Source organism: Lycium barbarum, chromosome 7 (genome assembly GCF_019175385.1).
Source record: "Lycium barbarum isolate Lr01 chromosome 7, ASM1917538v2, whole genome shotgun sequence".
Lineage (NCBI taxonomy): Eukaryota > Viridiplantae > Streptophyta > Magnoliopsida > Solanales > Solanaceae > Lycium > Lycium barbarum.
The window spans coordinates 86819973-86843823 of NC_083343.1; the positions used below are offsets into that span (position 1 = coordinate 86819973).

At 35.4% G+C, this 23851-nt stretch overlaps 1 protein-coding gene across 1 annotated transcript in view; it reads left to right on the plus strand.

Annotated features, from left to right (window-relative positions):
* The first annotated feature begins 5253 nt into the window (after window positions 1-5253).
* The window catches only part of LOC132603523 (MADS-box protein J2-like), a 30456-nt gene continuing 11858 nt past the window's right edge, over window positions 5254-23851 (plus strand). The window contains exons 1-4 of the mRNA XM_060316627.1: window positions 5254-5625; window positions 11391-11469; window positions 23393-23454; window positions 23653-23752. Coding sequence (XP_060172610.1) covers window positions 5441-5625; window positions 11391-11469; window positions 23393-23454; window positions 23653-23752 — 426 coding nt within the window. The 5' untranslated portion in view covers window positions 5254-5440. The remainder of the gene's footprint in view (window positions 5626-11390; window positions 11470-23392; window positions 23455-23652; window positions 23753-23851) is intronic.

Consider the following 23851-nt stretch of genomic DNA (forward strand, 5'->3'; position numbering starts at 1 on the left):
GTAATAACTAGTGGTGATGTTGGTTGACACTAGTGCTTAAAGGTGCAGGTTGTTGATGGTGGTGGCGGCTGATAATTATAGTGGATGATAGTGATAGCAAATAGTGATGGTGGATAATGACGGTGGTTGGTGTTGGGTATGCGAACAAAGTACCACATTGGTAGCTGAAAAGAAAAAGGAGCTACTTATAAGGTGTTGGATACTCTTAATGATGTGAGGCCTTTTGGGGAAAACCGTGCGGGTTTGGCCCAAAGCAGACAATATTACATCATGTTAAGAGTATCTTTGGACCGTTTTAGCCCAACAAAGTGGTATCAGAGCTTGTGGTTGTATTTGGTTGTGTTGATCGTCTATTTGAATGATAGAGGTAAATATGAGCAAGATGGTTTGCTTAAATGGCAGTAATTAGAAATTGCATTTACCTGTGTTTGCTTCTAAGAAACCCGAGTCTATTGAAGATGAGGATTGAAAATTTGAGCACTTAAAAGTTTGTGGCTAAATTAGGCAATGGGTTGAAGATAATGTTCGAAATCATATTATGAATGAGACAAATGCTAAAAGCTTGTGGGAAAAGATCGAGACACTTTATGCTTCGAAAACTGGCAATAATAAGTTGTTCCTACTGAAACAATTGATGAATATTAGATACAAAAAGGGCCGCCCTATTTTTGATCATATCAATGATTTTTAGGTTGTCCTTGATCAGCTATCTGGAATGGGTGTGAAGTTTGATGAAAAAATACAAGGACTTTGGCTTCTTAATACTCTGCCAAACTCTTGGGAAACTCTTCGAGTTTCTTTGACTAATTTTGCTCCCAGTGATCGCGTAACTATGGAACATGATAAAAGTGGTGTTTTGAATGAAGAGATGAGAAGAAGATCTCAAGCTTCGTCTTCTTCAACTTCACACTCCGATGTTTTGGTTACTAGGGACAGCGGGAGAAGTAACTTCAGAGGTCAGAATGACAGAGGCAAAAGTAGAAGCAAGTCAAGATCCTCCAGATACAAGAATCTTACATGTGACAATTGTCACTTGAAAGGGCACATCAAAAAACATTGCTACAATTTTAAGAGAGATCAGAAAAAGCAAAAGAAAGAAGGCGATAATGAAAATCGTGTTGCTGTTGTTGCTGAAAATGATCTTCTTGTTGCTTGTGGTAAAAATGATATCAATCTTGTTTGTGATAAGTCTACATGGTTTGTGGATTCAGGTGCCACTTCTCATGTCACGCCAAATAAGGATTATTTTCTTCTTATACCCCTGGTAATTTTGGAATGTTACGAATGGGAAATAATAGTGAGGTTGAGGTATTTGGCATTAGCACAGTTTGCTTGAAAAGTAAGAACAGTTCGAGGTTGGTTAGCATGCTCCAGATGTTCGTCTGAATTTAATTTTTGTAGGAAAGCTTGATGATGAGGGTTATGATCAAACCATTGGTGGTGGCCAGTGGAAACTTCTTAGAGGTTCAATGATTGTGGCTCGAGATAACAAGATATCTGACATACACTTATTTCAGGGCTCCATTTGTGGTGACTCAGTAAATTTGGTGGAGAATAATACTTTATCAGAGTTATGGCATAGAAGGCTGAATCATATAAGCGAGAGAGGGATTGATAACTTGGCTAAGAAGAATTTTCTTTCTGGAGTAAAACAAGCAAAGTTAAAGAGATGTGTTCATTGCTTAGCGAGATGTGTTCATTGCTTAGCCGGGAAACATAAAAGAGTTTCCTTTCAGAGTCATTCGCCTTCAAGAAAGCTTGATTTGCTGGAATTGATACTTTCTGATTTGTGTGGTCTTTTTAAAGTAAGCTCTCGTGGTGGTGCACTTTACTTTGTGACTTTTATTGATGATCATTCTCGCAAACTCTGGGTATTTCCTTTGAAGTCCAAGGATCAAGTACTTGATGTGTTCAAGACTTTTCAGGCCTTGGTTGAGAGACAAACAGGGAAGAAACTAAAATGCATCCGCTCAGACAATGGTGGTGAATACATTGGTCCTTTTGATAATTATTATAGACAGCAGGATATTCGGCATCAGAAAACTCCTCCAAAGACTCCTCAGTTAAATGGTTTAGCGGAGAGGATAAACAGAACTCTAGTTGAGAGGGTTAGATGTTTGCTTTCAGATGCTAAGTTGCCAGATTCATTTTGGGCAGAAGCACTTAATACTGCTGCTTATGTTATCAACTTATCTCCTACTGTTACTTTGGATGGTGATGTCCTTGACAGAGTTTGGTTTGGTAAGGATGTCTCTTATTCTCATCTGAGAGTCTTTGGGAGTAAGGCCTTTGCGCATGTTCCTAAGGATGAGAGATCAAAGCTGGAAGTTAAAACTATGCAATTTTTCTTCATTGGTTATGGTCAAGACGAATTTGGCTATCGTTTCTATGATCCAGTTAAGAAGAAACTTGTTAGAAGCCGTGATGTTGTGTTCTTCGAAGACCGGAAAATTGAAGATTTTGACCAAGCTGAGAAGGTTGATTCTCAGAGTAGTGAGAGCTTAGTTGATGTTGATCCAGTTCCTGTGACTATAGCACCTGAAGAAAATATTCAAAATGATGAAGCTCAAGTTGATAATGAAGATAATGATCATGTTCAGAATGACCAGCATGATGTTGTTGATGCTCCAGTGGAAGATGAAGTGGTTGGCCAGCAACCAGTTGTTATTGATGCTCCAGAGAGTTCTCTCAGAAGATCTGTTAGAGAGCAAGTACTTTTATCTCGTTATTCTCCCAATGAGTTTGTACTCTTGACTGACGGGGGAGAACCTGAAAGTTTTGATGAAGCCATGGATAGTGAAGAAAATGAAAGGTGGTTTGATGCTATGCAAGATGAGATTAAATCCTTGCATGATAATCATATATTTGATCTGGTTATGATTCCTAGAGATAGAAATGCTTTGAAAAACAGGTGGGTTTTCAAGGTGAAACGTGAAGATGGTAACCCAGCTCCACGGTACAATGCTAGATTGGTTGTCAAGAGCTTTAATCAGAAGAAGGGAGTTGATTTTGATGAAATTTGTTCTCCAATTGTGAAGATATCATCCATTTGGGTCGTTCTGGGCTTGGCTGCAAGTCTAGATTTAGGGTATTGCATGATCAACGGGATGGAGGTCTCCTCCACATAGTCGGGAGGGGGAGAACTATTGGGTTTTTGGGTTTTCCCTTCCTATATGGAATTGGATTAATAAAACCCAATCCAATTTGGACCAGGCCACTTTTGCTCTTAAATCCTCTATATATAGGATCAACTTAGGCCTTATTTTTATAACACAGGAGTGAATTCATAGCAGCCATAGAGAGAGAAAAATTGAGAGAGAAGAGGTGATTTTCGGACCAGTAAAAATCAGCCACATCAGTCCACTTAAAATTGTTTTTTCCAATTTGTTAACTGTTGGATTGTGCTGAAATTTGAACTGGGGGTTCTCAACATCTGGTTCTTGGATTTCAATGATGGAGATCGAATTTTGTGGTCTGTAGCTTCAGTTTTCGAGTACGAATAATAGCTCATTTTTGGGGGTGATTTCTCTACTTTCTTCACTAGTTTTGATGCTATCTTTTATGTATTGTTGTTCTGTGTTTGGTTTTTATAATAAACTTTCATTAAAATTTAGAGCTTCATTAAGTGTATTGAAATGAGACCTAAGACTCTTGGTGGAGCTATATCTATGATCCTATCTCAATTACTAGCTCGTTAGGACTACAATACATAGCAGCTGACATTTGCACTAAAGCTACACAAAACCTGAATTGCTATCTCTTTCGGTTTCTCAATCCTAACACAACAAAAATATTTTTCCATAACATTGAGCAGTGACATTTTATTTTCCATTCTCTTTTTTAGAGTAAAAAAGAATATTTTGCCACAGTTAATTGGAAAGAAAAAATAAAAAAGAAAACCCGAGTTTGGCCAAAATATATATATATATATATATATATATAGCTGGCAAGGGCCAAAACGTACAGCCGTGCCAATGGGAGATTTAGGTTTAATTTTCCATATCATTCTAATGTAATATTTTTTCATAATCCCTCTAACGTTATAAAAAATTTAAAAAGAAAAAAAAAAAAAAACTCGTAAGGGAGGCAATCGACACGTTTGGTATACTGAAGGTACAGAATGTAACCTTTAAGTTTGTACTTTGACGTTGTTATTCATGTCCAATAGGTAATACGATGTATCGCGATGTGAAACATTAATTTACCCAAAACCACAAAAGTGAAAACATCAGAAAAGTAGTAATATACAAACATACCTCTTTCTTTAGGCCTAAACTGTAGCTACTTATATAGAGTAACTCCATGTGCCCCTTTTGCTTCAAGTGGCTATACTTATAACTATACATAAATACATATTCGCATGGACATATTTCTTACATATATAGATATACACTTTTTAGGGTATAAAAATGTATAACTTAAACGGTAGAATTTTAGTGTTCAGTTCTCAGGTGAAATCTATTACTAGTGTATATCTATTGTATGTTTATTAGTAGTTGTCTGTTTGATAATACATACCAAGTTGATTGGGCTTTTTTAGCAGGGCAGAGATTTGAGAGAAAAAGTTACAAGCACTTGGTGTTTATATCGGTCAATGAGTCCAAAAAATGTATCTTTATTACTATATGCATTTAACGCTTAACATAGTATATAATATGTGTATTCTCAGTTTAATTTATAAATATTAAGATTTAAAATATTTCATTTAATATAAAGATCATGTGAATAAGTTTTTACTAAACAGAAGCTGGTATAGTGGCTGGAGCGGATGTACGATGACTTATGAATTCATCAAAATCCACTAGCTTCAACTTGAATTTATTCTATGGAGTAAACTAATCATAAAATTAAGTATAACAAATAAATTTTAAACTTAATAAATCGATTGAGTTAGTATGATATATCTTAGGCCTAACTAAATCTCAAAAGCTAGATCTTGAGAGGAGGATTGCCCACACCATATTAAAGAGACCACATATCTCTTAAAGGCTGATGTAGGACTCTTAACAGGTTTAATAGAGTGTTTTTGAACGATAGTGGAAATTATTTTTTAAAAGCTAAAAAAAGCAGGCCAAGCATAAAGTGCTGATTTAGTCAAACACACTATTACTCTCCAAAAATACTTTTTCGGAAAATACTTTTAACCTACAAAAAATACACTTTTCAAGATAAGCAAGACTTGGGAAAATTGACCAACCATGCTCGATAAGAAAGAGTAGCTGGTTATAGTAAAGTGACCAAAGATAGGGCATATCAGGGCTTCCATTTTCTCTCTCTCTCCCTTTCATATCACACTGTTCATGTCACTCATTTCCACTAAATTTGGGTACTCTTTAATATCCACATACTAGCAAAAGTGGGTTCAGTTGTTAACCCTAGAGGGGAATAATAATACTTATAGCAACTACACTTATTTCTTCTTTCTTCTGTGAGAGAGAGAATGGGAAGGGGAAGAGTAGAACTGAAGAGAATAGAGAACAAAATAAACAGGCAAGTCACTTTTGCTAAAAGAAGAAATGGACTTCTCAAGAAAGCTTATGAACTTTCTGTTTTATGTGATGCTGAAGTTGCTCTTATCATCTTCTCTAGCCGTGGTAAACTCTATGAATTTTGCAGCACTTCCAGGTATATCCATATATGTGTGTGTGTCTAAATGTTTTTGTGTCTATTTTGTTTATACCTTTTTGGTGTGTGTTTTATGTCTATAAACGTAGTGCTTTTACTAAACCCTTATCTGTGAAAGTTCTGTATTAAAGTAGCAAATTAATTTGCTGTCTTTAAAAACTTTGTTTCGTTTTTTATATTTCATTAATTAACTCCAGGTTAAGAACTTCTCTTTCTCCTCAATTTTGTTCAAGATCTAAATGTTTTCTCCATTTAGGTCTAGTACTATCCCTTATATTTGTTTACGTACAACTATATTTGTTAGATAAATCCTCTATCTTTATTCCCAAGATTTAGTTATAAGGGATAGCAAATACTTTGAGTCAATTTTTTTTTTTACTAAGTTTCCTTCATACCTTTGAAGATCTACTTCTTTTCTCTATATAAGAAGATCGATTTGGTTTATCTTTATTTTTTCTACTTGTTTAGTACATGTTGAGGTATAAAATAATCTTCTTAAGAATTTAATTAATTTTTTCTCATCAATTTGATTCTTGCGCTGTAGATTTCATGTGGATTCATATTTCCTTTTTTATTTTTATCTTTTTTCAAAAAAAAAAAATCTTTTGACGGTAGACGTTTGTGTTAGATTACTAATTACTTTGCTCATCTAATGGATTTTTGGATGAAAATTAGCGAGTGATTAAGGCCTTGCTAATAAGGAATTAACAAAAGTCTGAAAACCTAATTAAGAATTTTCCATGGTAACCAATTCACTGTTAAGATTTGATTTGCAGATGTGTCATTTTTTAACGGTGCAAAACTGCTAGTACTCTCTTCTGATTTTTATTGATTTCCAAGAAGGGAGAAAAGGCTGCTTTTATGCAGGGTGATAAAGATAAATAGCTTTAAATATCGTGAAGATAACATAATATTAACTAAATTCGAAGGTAATTATCCAGCAGATAATCTTCTGTCACGCCGTACTGTATACTTCTAAGAATCATCACATGAGAAATATATGATTTATTTTCTGCAATGGTTTTTAAGAAAATTCAAATAAACATAATTTGTCTTTAAAAAAAAAAGAAAATAGTTCCAAAATGTAATTATTTGACAAGATCTGATATCCTTTTTTTTCAGCATAATCATATTTCAAACAAACGATAATTGTTGTATGTCTATGGTACGTATAAATTGAACACTTTGTTTGAAGAGCATGCTTCATATTTTAATAAGTAAAACGGAGTGAAGTTTGCTAATCAAGGTTTGATTTATTTGATTATTTAATAAAGGAATAAACAAGTTTTAAAACAATTATTTTTCAGATTAAAATAGTAAAAAATGGCATGTAAAACTAGTTGTGGAAGAACTTCAGAACATCTCTCATTCTGTCTGATTTGTTTTTGGGATATTTAAAAAAAAAAAAAAAAAAAACTATCTCTATAATATCACAATAACACATGCAACATTCATATGTGGAAAACAACCGTAGCATTCTATATAGGCATCCACTACGCTTCACTTTCTTTGGCTCCATTTTCTTAATAACTTGTTCTAAAAAGAATAATATATTTTTATATTTTTTTGATGAAACTTTATCTTCATCATAGAGTGATTGTTCAATCTTTTTCTTCTTTATAATTTGTTTCATCATTCAGTCAAAATTTCTGGAGTTCTTCTAATTTTAGCTTTACCAAAATCGATCATAACTTTTATAGCCACATAAACGTTATAATATAATTAAGATCGCAAGTCAAGTCAAAAGTTTATAACCACACCCATGGTAACAAGGATCTTCTCGCGCTTCTCTATGAACCTCTAAGCTATTGTAGTGGTTGGAGTACAGTCAAACTCTGGAGGAAAAAAAATTCATAAAAGACTCGGATCTTTCTCACACTATCATCACCGGCAGTACAAGAAGGTCCTGCTCCACCCAATGGTACCACATGTTAGGAAGCATCAATTTGAACTTGGACCAAAGTCTAAGTGGCTGGAATTGGCTGCTGAGATAGGAATAACAGTAGGAATTTGAGCACCAATGGTAGTCTAGGCCTTAGTATATAGTAACTGGCTGCACTGGCACCTCAACTGGTTGAGGAGAATAGGACTCCAACACGCTCAATAGTCTTACCGCCACATCCCTACAAGAGTAATGGTAGGACTAAAAACGGTAGTTTGTACGAGAGCATACTGCATCTCAGGTGCCACTAACTGCTACTTTAGCTCGCCTAGTAGTCGAGGACCCACCTCTAGTAGCCTTAGCAGTCGTGACCCTAAGCTGAGTAATCTAAGAACCGGCCTGTGCTCTAGTCTTACCACATACCCTAACCATGCGTGCACTGGTAGTGCCTCATTTGGTCCTCTAGGGGATGATCTTGTTTTCACCATCTGTGATGAAAACATTCAAGGAATAGACCTTAGTTCAAACTCTAAAATGAAAGAACGACGGAAAACTTTCCTAAAATGCTGTTATAACCTCCTGTTTATAGACATGGTCGACAACATATCTATAAACAAGACTAGACTAGGATACCCTTGACTCAAAGACATTGAACCTAGAGCTCAGTTATCAAGTGTGTCACAATCCAAATCAAAGCCATGGCATTGAACTAAAAAAGCCACTACCATCAATAATAAGCCCAAAGGAGACATTATTATTGTCTCAGAAATATTCTCATAACGTACATAGATAAAATAATATCTCATAACAATGAAAGCTTTAAGTAGGAATACAATGACCGACATGCCCAAAACCTGATAATACAACTGTCAATGAGCATCTAACATGGAGTAAATACATACGTTTGGAAATACATAGTTCGAAAATAAAAGAACTAGAATAGAAGCTGCTCCACGATTAAACTGTGGCAAGCTCACACATGTTGGAAACTCTTTACACCTCGAACAAGATCAGTGAAGCCTAATAACACTAATAAACAGATCTGCACAAAGCAGTGAGTGAAATTTGGTGAGCCTAAGCCCAGTGAGATATTGACGCGCTTCTCCATCTTACCCTCACAGAAAGTCTTTCTGAATAATGCATGAATGCAACAACAATAGACTGTGTGTGTGTGTATATATAACATGTAGAAGCATGTACAAGTCAAGCCACATCGTAAGCCAACCATGAGCTCTCGTGGGTTAGAATCATTAGACCAGTCAATCTAATTTGTGGGCCTTGTGGATAGCCTGTAATCCACTGGACCAAAATCATATAGCTCCTTATGGATACTCGAGATCTATTAGATCTGAATTCATAGGTCCTCGCGTATAGTAGGAATTCGATAAACTGATAAAATTGATATCAATATCAATTCAAATAACTAAAATGCACAATAAAGTACAAGAAACACATTAGACATTGTCATACAAGCTAAAACAATGCATGTAATGATGCCAAATACCATAGCATTATTTAACAATGAATTCTCTTGTATGCGATGCTCAGTTTGTTGAAAACAGTTCTAGTCATGCTTTATATCTCTGTAAAGTCATGACATAGTTATAAAAGATCAGTATAACATATGAAACGTAGCTCAAAATACTAGAAATGACCTTGTACGCGCTCTCCCAATAATGTACCAAGTATTTAGAAAGCAGACAATCAATAATGCACATTTCTAGTCATGCTTTTTGAAAACAAGTAATCCAGAAGTTAAATCTCACTCACATCGAAGTCGGTGAAATTCCCGAACCTAGCACTATCCAATTTTCCTCCTGAACAACCTCCAATAGCCTCAATCTACGCAAAAATATTGAACAATGCGTCAATTAGGTTAGATGGTCTATTTCATAAATCTTTTTGGAAAGTTAAAGTCAAAGTCAAAATTAACCCCTGAAGTGAACCCTCGGTCAACCCAATCAAGACTCGGAATAAATTACATCGACAGGTTACCCATACACTCACGGATTTCAATTCTACAATTGTGTATTGATGTTGATTTCAATTACTACGTCAAATCTCAAACTTACCCAATTAATAAACAGGTCAAAATCTCCCAATTTTAGGAATTTAATTAATTATACCAGATCTAACCTATCTTCGCGATTGTTAAAGAGTCCATGATGGTCATGAAGTGAAACTTTTCCAGACTCTTCGCGGTTACGGTTGGGACCTCGCGCTCAAGGAGAACAGTTGACTAGTTGGTCAACTTCACACCTTCTCCTCGCGAACGTAAAACACAAAATGCCATATACCAGTCAAACCGCCGGGTAAACTTTCGCGATCATGGGGTCTGGCATTGCAATCACGATGCACCAGACATTGACAAAAAATATGAAATTTTAATTAAGTTCAACATGTGCCAAAATACTGTTGAGCCCTCGAGTTTCCACCTTGACCATCTCGACAAGTCCCAAACATACATACAAACTCATCCCAAAATTTAAAATACAAATCTGATTACATTTTAACAAATTTAGGAGTTTGGTTATTATAATGATTTATATTCACACAAATATATATGTTTTATACTAAATTACAGATTTTAAAATTCTTTTCATATATCTTAACCTCTGTGCCATTCAAAGTGCAACACATATGAGATGGGAGGAGTAATTACTAATTAATGTGTTCAAAGTTATGCTTTCTCATCTAAAAAACTCGATTGCTTAAGTATTCGACATTTTATAACTTTTAGAGGCAGTTTTTTCTTAAGGGTGCATTTGGTATGAAAGAAAATATTGTCCACATGTGAAATGTTTTTGTAGACAAAATATTATCTCAAAAATATTTATATGTAATCTAGGCAAATATTATGGGAGAGTAGGGGTGGGGGTGAGGGTAAGGTATGTTGGAGGGTGGGGATGAGACATTCAAGAGTCGCTTGGTTGCTAATTAATTAAAAAGTGAATTGTTCATGTATTAAAGCCCGCATAACTAATTAATATCATCCTTCACAGCATTTTAGTAGCTACGTATAAAATTCAGCACACCATGTATAATGTTTGATTCCAGTTTACAATCTCGTATAACTAAAACATGTATAAGTTGTGAGTCAACTTTATGTACTCCCTCCGTCCCAATTTATGTGCAGGTATTTGACTGCGCACAGAGATTAAGAGAAAAATGATGACTTTTAAAATTTGTGGTCTAAAACAAGTAATATAAATTTCTATGGCTATAAATCATTTCAGCAAGTGTAAAGTGAGAAGTATGAAGTTAAATTGTTACTAAATTTTGAAAGATGTTATTTATTTTGGGACTGACTAAAAAGGAAAGTGTCACATAAATTTGGGATGGGAGGAGTATCATTTTAAGCTGGGTAAAAAATCGAATAACTAATACATGAATAACTAAATTCTGCATAATTCATCCCTACATTATTAATACCTGCATACTCTAACCAGCAACCAAATGACCCCTTAGTGTAATATGCCACTGATAGAGCTTGTTTTCGCTACTTTTACGAGGAAAATCATTTTTCTCATTTTTAAGAAACTAATTTTCCTTGAGAAAATGTTTTCAAAAACAACTTTTGACCAAACAAACATGAAAAAGCCCTACCAAACACACCCTTAAACAGATAGTGTTTTCCTTTTTGCTTTAGGTGATGATGCTTTATCTATTTTACCATGCATCCCCAGCATTTGTGAAATAATTTGAACATTGAACGTCCAACCTGAATTTTAATGCTATACGTGGAGTGGTGCAAAACCTTCTAGACCCCTCCGGATGCGTGTCTATACTTGATGTGAGACTATATATAATCCAACAATAGCAGCTTTAACATGGTCCAGGAAAATGACTAATTGTGTTTTTTTTTTCCATATAATTGTTGAAGCATGATGGCAACACTTGAAAAGTATCAACAGTGCAGTTATGCGTCTTTGGATCCGATGCAATCAACTAATGATACTCAGGTATTATTTGTCTACTTTATCTTGTATATTTTAGCTATGATTGTATGATTTGATAAGCTATCAAGGATATTACTACCATTACTTGGTGTATACTTGCATTACTAGTCTCTTTAAACATTTGCAATTGTTGTGTAGAGTGCAGAGGATATCTAGTACTTGTTGAGATGTTACAGTCCTTAATTAGTACTAACTAATAGTTGCTAAGTGAAAAAAGGAGGAGGTCACAAATGTGCAATCGTTTCCCTGAATAGTATAATATGACTTTAAGTTATATTATGAAAAAGTTTGAAGGAATTAATGTTGTAATTGAAAAGGCTAAAGCCAAATATATACACAAATCCTAAACCTTGCTAACCAAGAAAACCTATCGTAAATAACGTAATAGTCTCCTAAATATATACAACTTCCTAAAATATTCCACTGCCTATTTACACTTATGGTACATCTCCTTAATACTCCCCCTCAAGTTGGATCATGAAGGTCACGAATGCCCAACTTGGGAAGTAGATACAAAAATTGTTGCTTCCCGAGCGCCTTAGTAAATATGTCAGCTAGTTGTTGAGAAGTGTGCACATGAGATGCAACAATATGACTAGCTGCTATTTCATCACGTACGACATGGCAATCAACCTCAATATGCTTCGTGCACTCATGGAAAACTGGATTTGCAGATATATGGAGATCACCTTGACTGTCACAATACAACCGAACAGGATCCTTGTGAAAGACACTGAAGGATCATAACAAAGCCTCGAGCCATTTCAACTCACACACCGTTGCTGCCATAGAATGATATTCCGCTTCGGCTGAGGAGCGAGAGATAGTATGTTGCTTCTTGGTTTTCCAAGAAACTGGTGAATTTCCCAATGGAATAAAATAACTAGTTATAGAGCGTCATGTTACCGGACAACTTGCATAATCTGAATCACAATTTGCATTTAAGAGCAAATTGCTATCAACTCATAAAAAAATTCCTTGACCTGGATTGCCTTTAAAATATCACACTACGTGAAGTGCTTCCTCCTCCCAATGTCTCTCCTTCGGACGATGCATGAACTGAGCCAACATATGAACTGAGTAGCACAGCTCAGGATGAGTGATGGTCAATTAAATCAACCGACCAACCAAGCGCCTATATTTTTCAGGTTCAGCAAAATCATTACCGTTGTCCAACGTGAGTTTGCGATTTAATCAATAGGAAAACTCGTTGGTTTGGCACCAAGAAGACCAGTTTCACTCAAAATATCGAGTGCATATTTTATTTGACAAAGAAACAGACCACTTGTACTTCTGGCCACTTCTATCCCCAAAAAATATTTTAAAAGCCCAAGATCTTTCATGTGAAAACACCGATGCAAATATTATTTGAAGTTAGTAATAGCACCAGAATCATCTCCTACGATGACCAGATCATCGACATAAACAAGAACATGTAGTGTCAAACCATTCTTTATATAAGGAAATAAAGAGTAATCTTCTTATGATTGAACAAAACCAAATGTCTTTAGGCAGTAGCGAGTTTGGCAAACCAATTTCTTGGAGCTTGTCGCAATCCATATAATGATTTGGGAGACGACACACCTTCCCTTGAGTCGAGGTCTCAAATCCATGTGGATGTTGCATATAAACTTCTTCATCTAAATCACCATGCAAGAATGCATTATGAACATCCATTTGATACAACACCCATTTTTTAGCTACAACAATGCTAAGGAAAACTCGTATAGGTACCATTTTCGCCACCGAAGTGAAAGTTTCATTATAATCAATGTCGGCCACCTGGTTGTTGCCAAAAATCACAAGTCGAGCTTTGAACCGCTCAAATGTACCATTGGAATTATATTTTATCTTATAAACCCATTTGCATCCGATTGCCTTCTTCCCCGGAGGAAGAGACTCCAATGTCCATGTACGTTCTTTTCCAGTGTATCAATTTCTTCTTTCATAGCATGTCACCAAAGAGGGTCGTGCACAGCATCAAAAAACCTTGTGGGTTCAGTTCCTGTAGTTTACGGTTGTCAAAAAATACTTGTGCCTAGAAGAATAATTATTGCAAGTCACAAAGTTAACTATAGGATACGGCATACATGAGGACTGTGAACTAGTGGGTGACGAGCTTTGCGCTGGGGTATTTGTGCAATGAGTAACATGACATTGAGTTATATAACAAACATAATCTTTCAGTCTACTGGAAACTTTGTGTTCCCGATGTCCCCGACCAAGAGCATCATCCACAATAGTAGTAGTAGGTTGTGTATCCATAATAGGCAAACTTGTGTTCGTATTTTCCTCCTGAGTGGGACTAGGAGAAGCAATCTCTACCCTACTATCTTCATTGGCGTTAGGCTCAATATCGATGCTCCCCCTTGAGTCAATAGAGGGTGAGTGGGCATGTTGCATAGTAGGAGAATTCAGCGAAGTGATAGTCTGGGGGGCAGTTACTATACTAGCACAAGGGAAGATTTTTTGATCAAAAGTGACATCACGAGACACAAAAATATCTCCAGTCTCCAAATAATAAACATGCCATCCTTTCTTCTGGAAAGGATATCCAATAAAAATACATCAACGACTCCTGGACCCAAACTTATCTTTGTCACGGGACTTAGCAAAACATAGACATCCAAATACTTTTAGGGGCTTATATGAAGGTTCTTTTCCAAAGATTAACTCATAAGGAGTCTTTCCATTCAATATAGTAGTTAGTTCGATTAATAAGATAAACTGCGGTCAAGACACATTCTCCCCAAAATGAGATCGGCATATTAGCTTGGAAACGGAGTGCACGAGCAACATTCAAAATATGTCGGTGCTTCTGTTCCACTCGTCCATTTTGCTGTGGGGTATGAACACAAGTTGTTTGATGCACTATTCCCTGCTCCGCATAGAAAACATGAAGACACGTGTGTTACGGTTCGCTTTTACGCTGGTTAAGGCATAAAAATTACTACGAGGTTGTTGGTGCTCAAATTGGATTTTAGTATTTTTAGAGTCGCCACCTAATTAATTTATTGTGGGAAACTAGGAAAATCAGATTTAAAGATTTTTCAAGCAAGAGATAAATCTTTTGATACCAAAGTTCGAGATGAGGGTTCTGGTGATCCCCTAGGGAAGGTTTTACGCACCCTAGTATTAAAGATCCGTAGAATACGGTTGACCTATGAGCTTCAATATGTGATTTAACTGTATTTATTTGTTTTAAAAATGTTAGTTTTCCTCAAAAAACCATCATTCATTTGTATCATAAACTCCAGGAAAAATTTGGCAAAAAGTCCCCTTAGAAAAGGGGGTTTTGGGTTTCAAAAATCCATATAGATGTTCAATTCACTTCATTGCCGGGCCAAGACACACTCGGGATTCCTCCCGGGTAAAGTCACTACTATTTTGGTCCTAATGATATGAGTTTTATTCTTATAGGGTTTATACATATATATAAGAATATATGGACTGTATCTCCTATTTTATACGTATATACATAGGAAATGCAAGTTTTTATTGAATCCAAATTTTATTTATTTGAAGCTCATATGGGCCAACTCATAGTCTAGTCCAAATTCCATCTTACTTCAAACTTGGTCCAAATATATTTCTCCTTAATTTGGTCCCTTAAGTTTGGGCTTTTGGCCCCAAAATACCCTTTATCCTATTCTGAAAAAAAAGTTTGTCCAAGTTAAAGGCAAAACGAGTCATTGTCTTGATTCTGAAAACTTGGTCTTTTACATCTATTTTTTCTCAAAATTCAGTCTAAGTTATAATCCCCAACAGTTGTTAAAATACCTCTGGTGCAGTCCAAATTATAACCAAAATCGTACAGCCTTGTTTTCCTTTTTCAAAGAAATTCTTTTGTGGGCTTAAGGCCCAAAAACCGTTTCCGTTTGATCCATTTATATCCGAATCACACAAGGGGAAAAAGCCCAAAAATCATTCAATTTCAATCAAGTTATTAGACCAGTTCAAATTTAACAAATTAAATACCGATTTCATGCAAAATTAGGATTAGTCGAGTTTGAAAATCTTTAGGCGACATTCCTACTAATACTAGTGTTTTCCCTAAATTCTAACATTCATAGGGGTTTCAATATTATACATATGTTTTCACAAATACATTTACATCATGTGAAATAAATAAAAGGAGGAGAGTTTAGGCTGGTCGGCCTACCTAATCCCACCAGTTGCCTATTTTCACTCATAGGTGGGGGCCTTCAAATGCAAATGTTAGCTTCCCTTTCCATTTTTCCCACGGACTCGATCAAGAAAGGTTATTGGACCCTTGGCCCAATGGGTTTATGTAATAGAAATCACCCAAACAATGATGTTTCATGCCAGCAAAAAGGAAAGGAGATGTGGATTAGGACATGTTTAAACTGAGACTTAAATAAAAGAAAACTTGTGTAATAGATGCATATAAGGCATGTAATTCTAAAATATACATCATTCAATGAAATAGTAACTCGACTAGACATTCGTACCTATATAGACTGGAAATAACAAAGAAATAGGCCCAAAATTGCAAATAACTATAGACTTATAACTTTAAAGCCCTTATAAATTAAAACAGCACAGAAGCAGGTCCAACATCAAAAATAAAAAAACAGGCCCACAAGATCATCTTCGTGAAGAAAACAGGCAATGCCACACAAATAAATATCCACAACCGTAAGCCAATATACCATGGATATACACACCCATGGAGATACTAAAATAGCCCAAAAAGGAAAGCTTTCACCCTCTTGTTCCTGCTGCCGCACAAGATCTAAGGGGTTTCCAGGAACCCCAGGCATGACAGACACCAGGGAAGGCTTAAGCTTAATCCTTAAGTGCCATTTGGCATCTCCATTTATATGTTAAGCTCATAGTATATAGGAGAGGGAGTGTTCAAGATTGGTATACTAAACTTACAATAAGAAACTTAGCTATACTTATCCACACACATAGTATACAATCACATAATTAATTAAGTTAATATGGCATAAAGGTCTGGCCCAAACATAGATGGCCCAATTGAACCAAACTTTAAAAGAAATGAAGAAAGTAGATAGCCCAAACTCTAATCGTATACTTAAGGAAAAAGTCATATGAGGTTAATAGATTTAGATCAAGGCAATTATGGCCCAGAACTGAGGCCTAAAGGTTTCATAACAATCAATAAAGTTAAGGTTCAACAATAAGACATAGAGGAGTAGGTCCAAACCAAGACACAACTTAACAGCAAAGCCAACATTTATGGACTCATATGGGTGGTATACCCACCATATACCAAGTATACAAATTCTCATATACTACATATATGACAATCATGTATGCCTAGTATACTGGGGTATATCCCTCATGTACAACATGTATTCACACAATCCACTTTATAAAAACTCACAGAAAATCTCAGATACACATTGATATACCTTATATGCATTCAATAAACAAATTCACATCTGGCTAGAGATAGTGCATGCTTAAGATGCTATCTTAAATATGTAAAAGGGCATTCCCTAAAGGAAACACTACATTCAGTAAGCATTACTCCACATGTAGACAACAGTTTAACAAGGTATGCATTAAGACACTTACGGGAAATAGTAGGAAAGCATAAACAGGAACGCAGGTCTCAACAGATTACATTTGACACTTTAAAAGAGCTTACAAAGAAAACCTTGAAGGACTTAAGCAAGATTCCAATCAAACACAGAAAGCTTTATTCACATATGCTCTGAACTTAAAGAAATTTGTAATACAAAACTTGACTCGCAGAAAAACCATTCTAAACACCAGCATGTATCAGACTCAATCAAACAAAATGCTACAACTAACTATTTTCAACTAGCATGCCTCCTAGTCACAACTAGCTTTCAAAATAGGATAAGACAAGCACGGATAGGCTTTGACAACCAAATGGACAAAAAACATGACCATAGTAGTAGTATACCCATATAGAAAACTTAGTTTCAGCATTTAAACACAGAGAGGCCACATACCCAACTAATTAAGTCCAGAACCAAGCACATAGAGTAACAACATAGGCTCAGAATCTCAAGTTCACTAAGATTAGTATGCGAAGCCTCAAATGAACTTAGCTATAGCATACATAGACCCTTTTAGACTTCATGTTTCATATTGTTAACAGGAAACTAGGTGACCTAAACTAAGGCAGGCATGTTATAGATTAATTAGGCATAAAAACATGATCAACAGGGTCTCAACCCATATAACACCCACAACTAATCACACAGAAGTATTGGGGAGAGGTGATTAGTCAGGATATGGCACAGTTTCAGCTCACCGAGGACATGACCTTAGATAGGAGGTTGTGGAGGACTCAGATTAGGATAGAAGGCTAGGTGGCTAATCCTTTCACCATAGTAGTTGTAGTTTTGCTCATTTGTTTATTGCTATTTGATTTCTGCATTTGATTGCTGCTTATATTTGTTGGGCGGTTGTACTTTGGTTATCTTAGTTATCTATAGTAGTTAATGCTCCTTTCTTTCCGGACTGTTCTACCAGGACTTTCTCGCTTTTGTTATTCCTTGCTTTCATATTGTTTTCGATATGCTTGGTCCTATCTAACCTTTTGTCTTGTTTTTCCTCTCTTGTTCTCCTCTCCTCTCTTGAGCCGAGGGTCTTTCGGAAACAGCCGCCCTACCTTTCAAGGTCGGGGTTAGGTCTGCGTACACTTTACCCTCCCAGACCCCGCATGGTGGGATTATACTGGGCTTGTTGTTGTTGTTGTTGTTGTATTCAGCTGGTTACAACTAACATCTACTTAACAAACAACTAAGCTAATACCTAATCTTCCTATTAAGATAAAGCAACATGTAATTTATATACTTGAACAAACTAGACTAATATACCAACATGTTAACTACACAGATCAAAACAACAATTTGCAAGCCATACAGAAAAGCAATAAGCTAACACAGAGCAACTACAGAACAGGAAAGAATGCAAAAAAAAAAAAAAAAAAGTTACCTATTTTTGGAGCAGCCTTAAGTCGAGATTTTGGACTTGGAGATCTTCTCCTCCCAAATTAACTCAACCACGAACCCAAAGAGAAAAAAGAAGACACAAATTTTTAAACTTACTAACTCAGAAAAGTTAAAGGTCTCAAAATATTGAAACCCTAGGTTTTTCGAGTTTTCTGTGTGCAAGTAAAAAAAAAATCCGATCCTCTCTCTTTGCAAAGTTAGGGTTCTATTTATAGAACCCCTAAATCATAAAACCCTAAGTTCCAATCAATGTGGGACTTTTGAAATTTCTCAATTTCATGTTATCACAACAAACATCAACGGCTGAGAAAAAGCAAACGAATAGATAAAGAGTTAGATTTAACCCAAAAATGAGCCGATCATCTCATTTCTTTGCGAACCAATGAGATTCATCGATTCAAACTTGCAAAACAATAAAAACCATTAAAACTTCTCAGTGTATTTGACCGTTGCTACACGAAAAGTCAAATAATAGAGAAAAAGTGAGAAGATATACCGTGTTTGGGGTTGAGTTTGGTGAAAATGGGTAAAGATAATAAATTATTTACCTCAAATGGCCGGACGAATACTGAGAAAAGCAAAAGCAACCTGCTCCTTACCATTTTAAGTTGGTGTGACGAGGAGAGAGAGAGGGGTAACATGGCGGCGCCTAAGGTTTCAAATGAAACCTTAGGTTGAAAACAAACAACCCCTAAAGGTGTTTGTTTGGTCGTCCACTTACCCCCTATATACTTATGTTGTAATGGGCCGGGTCTGGCCCTATATTGGGCTGGACTCGGCCAAATAGAAATAAAATGGAGGGGTAGCCCATCGTATACGCGATATACACGCATGTATACATATATATATATATATATATATATATATATATATATATATATATATATATATATATATATATATACTCGTGTATACACGCGTATACATGGAAGGGTACAAAAAATGATTCTTTAAAAGATAGCAAACAAAAACATATTGAAAATGCCTATTGATTAAACCTTTCAATTATGACAAAAATTTGTCAGTATTTAATTAATTAATTAATTAGAGACACGACCAATTGCATAAAAGGACTTTTAATTGCAAACATAGCCTTAATTGGCTTAATTTAAAGACCATGCTATTTTACTTATGGCCTTATTTGGTCCAATTAGCCATCTTAAGGTAAGATTTGCAAAAATGACCTTAATTACTTTAACCAATGATTTTGGCCCTTTCATATAAGGTTACAATTAAACTAAATAACAATTAAAAGGCTAATTTTGCAATAATGATTTCAAATAAGAAAATTGATTTTCAATTGGGTCATAACTGGGCTATTAATTGATTATTTCAATTATAGTCATTTAATGTGTAATTTACAGAACAAACAACAATCAAACACTCAATTAATTATGATAAATTCTAATAAATTGATTAAACAAGGATTGAGGGGTACAATGATTAATTTATTTAATTAGCCGGATTCCTTGTATTAAACAGAGCAAAATACTTTGCAAAATTGACATTTTAACAATTTAGACAATTAAGTGAATAATTGTGGTAAATTATTTTCTCTCTTGGTTAATTTTAGCAAAAGTATTATAATTGTAAAAATACTTAAATTAATTTATAATATTATAGAAATTATTTTATCAAGAAAAATTAATTAAATATTATCTAAATAAATTTATAAAATTATTTTGACTTCTGAAAATACATATTTCACTCTGTTTAATATTCAAGGACTCTGGGTAATTAAAACAAATTATGGGAGGTAAAAAATTAGGTTTCAACGACGAACTCTTTACCAAACTGAGTAATTACCATGGAACAAAATTGTTTTATCGTATGCTTCGCCTCACTTTTCTCGGCCATTAAGTAGACCCACACACCACGAGAAAAATCATCCATAATAGTAAGAAAATACATTGCACCACGAGAAGAAGGAACACGATAATGGCCCCACACATCACAATGAATTAATTCAAATAAATCAACACTTTTATTCATACTATTAGGAAAAACTTCTCGTGTCTGTTTTGCTCTTAAGCAAATACTACACAACTCATCTACTTTATTACGACTACTAATTTCAGGAAGAAAAGAAACTATCTTATCGGAGGGATGACCAAGCTGACGATGTCATAAATCAAAATTGTCCACTTTATGTGTGTTGTTTGCTTGTGCTTGAGCTCGTGCCGCTGCCTTGAGATAATACACCCCATCGTGTTGTTCACCCAAACCAGTCATTTTCCTCAAAGTCCGGTCCTGTATCACACAAAGTTTGTCATCAAATATGACTAAACAATGATTTTCAATAGTAAGCTTAGAACAGAGATTAAATTGCATTTTGACTAAGGTACATAAAGAACATTATGCAATTTCATATTATTTGCGAGTATAATAGTTCCGATCTTCGAAGCGATAGTCGTGGAACCATTTGGAAGGCTGACCAAATATGGTGGCACATCACATAATTCACTTAATAACTTAGCATCACTACTCATATGGTGAGACGCCCCTGTGTCGACAATCCAGCGAATTCCAAAAACATTACCTAGAAACCAGCGCAGTCCACTGATCATTAGATAACCCCGTCCAAGCATTCACATCTGCCTCTGTCTTACTATTCGATTCGGTTGCTTGCGTAACATTGGCAACTGCTGCAATTCCACGACCAGTGCCACCACATCCGGTGCCACCATATCTGTTGCCACCATGTCCAGAATTACCAAAGCTTCCAGATCGTCCGCCATGATTCATTAGTCCTTCCTCCTTCTTGTCCTGTACCTTACCATTCAAGATACCCCGATCAACTGAAAACAGTCTTTTTCCTCATGATTCAGTTTTCCACAATAAGCACATCTCAGTTTTTTCGAGTTATTAGATGGTCTGCCACTGTAGTTGCTGCGAGTATGAGATAAGGACTGCACAACAAAGGCTACAACATCTGCACGCTCCTCCTTAGCTCGAGCAACATTCCGATGTCGCTCCTCCTGTATAATCATGGCATAGACTCTATTTAACGTGGGCCGAGGTTCCGTGCTCAATATGTTGGAACGCGTAGTCCCGAACACCTCATTATCAAGTCCCATCAAGAATTGATGAACTTTCTCCTTTTCACGTTATTGCACCAGTTCCTTCGCTGCCCCACAAGTACACCCAACACATACGCATATTGGACTTTTTGTATAGCCAACAAGTTCTTCCCCCATGCTTTTCAGTTTACCGTAGTATGCAACAGCAGTTTGTCCTCCTTGTTTACAGGATGCAAGTTCGCTTTTCAATTGGTGCATTCTCATGTCATTACCAATTGAAAACTGTTCTCGCAAGTCTTCCCATAGTTCTTTAACAGTTTTCGTGTAAGAGATCGTCGAACGAAGCGGCAGATCTATTGTGTTAAAGACCCAAGCAACTAACATCGAATTGACGACATACTAGTCATTGAGTTCAAATCCTTCTTCCTTGGGTTGTGTAATCGGATCATTCATGGGAGTTTTGCTACTTCCTGATCCACTGCCTCCGTCTCCATTCTTCTTCTTATCGTCGCCAACCATCTCCCAATTCCTTCTGGGTTATGGCTCTGGTACCATGAAAAAATTTGAAGGAATTAACGTTGTATTCCATTGAATAGGTTGAAGCCAAATATTTATACAAATCCTAAATCTTGCTAACCAAGAAAACCTTTCGTAAATTAGGTATTAATCTCCTAAATGGCTAAATATATACAGCTTCCTAAAATATTGCACCGCCTATTTATGCTTATGGTACATCTCCTAATATATTATGACGGCGCAAATAAAATCAAGTGCTAGTTGTGTAATTGGTTTCGTATAGTGTGAGAACTTTATGATGCCAACATATAAAAGTTAACCCTTATTGTATACCGTCTATAAAAACTATAATTATGATCTTATTGAAATAATCTTGTGTCCGTTATTACTCTAACATGGAACTCATTTAATATTGTATTCTACGTTTCTTCCAAGCATATTTAAGCTGTAGTTAAAAATAAAATAAAGTTGTAGTTAGTGATTTAAAGTTTCTAATAGTACCTTCATAAAGAATGTCTTGAAATCATCGAAATTTGACATTATATTTGGTTCCACTTTATAGAGTGATTTTGATTATGTTAGGTAAATACTAAATACCTTTCTAACACTGGTTGCACATTGTAAGCTTTGAGGAGATGGGTGTTTTATTCATGAGGAAAACACCCCAATATATACAGGACCCTATACACGTATAGTTGAGTACAAACTCTCTTAAGAGATAGTATTTGAGTTTATCCTAATGTCTAACTAACATGTAGATGGAAATATAAAGATATAACGTAAAGATAAACATGCGGGAATGTAATTCAAATACAACATGGCTGATCCACTACCATAGTCACGTGAGATTTTCTCCTACACATATAGTGGAACCAAAAGAGCAATTTCCCTGATATTGTGAAAGTGCAAGTTAGAGTATGATAATTGTAAATCCTAGATTTGCCTCTAAATCAACCATATTCTCAACCACAATGAGCATTAATGCATTCCTTGTTGTAGCCAGACATTTGCATGTTAATTAGGAGTACACCTTTATCAATTAGGGTTCTTCTTTCTAGAATCGGAATCATCAATTGATTAAACGGCTTTCATCTTCCAGAATCCAACAGTTTCACAATTTATGTGACATTATTTCCTTATTAATATGTTTCAAAAAGCATGACACATTTTCATATTTGCAATCAATTGAATTTTAAACTTGTCAATTTACTCTTAATGACAACTTTAATAGCCTCAGATCTCATCACATGTTTAAGATCACAAGTTTAAAAGTCTGTCTTTCTCTCTTAAATTAAACTTTGCACATGTCTCTTCCAATAAATTTTCTTTAGATAATATATGAATTGCTCCGTTCATATTCACAGTAAATTCTTATGATAAATTTTAAATGTTTTTGGTTTGTTTTTACAGAACAACTACCATGAGTATGTGAGGCTAAAAGCTAGAGTTGAGCTCCTTCAAAAATCTCAGAGGTAAGGAATTAGTGATCTAATTAAATCACCCTGAACGAGTATACTTGAATTTTTTTTTTTTGGTAGATATTTGACACTATCACTTCAATGAAAATAATTTTAGTTAGCTAAGTTTTCTCATGTATTCCCTATACACCTGCTTCTTTTATTTGTAAAAAAATAATCTGGCATTAATATTTGTTTGTATAAATTTAATAGAAATCTTCTTGGAGAGGATTTGGGCTCACTAAATTCGAAGGAACTTGAGCAGCTTGAGTACCAATTGGATGCTTCCTTGAAGCAAATCAGGTCAAAGAAGGTAACTCCAAATAATTCAATTCGAACTGCTAATTTTAGACTAGGTGTGTACCTCCCTTAGCTTAATACCTAAATGTTGTGAGGATTTGACCTATACTCC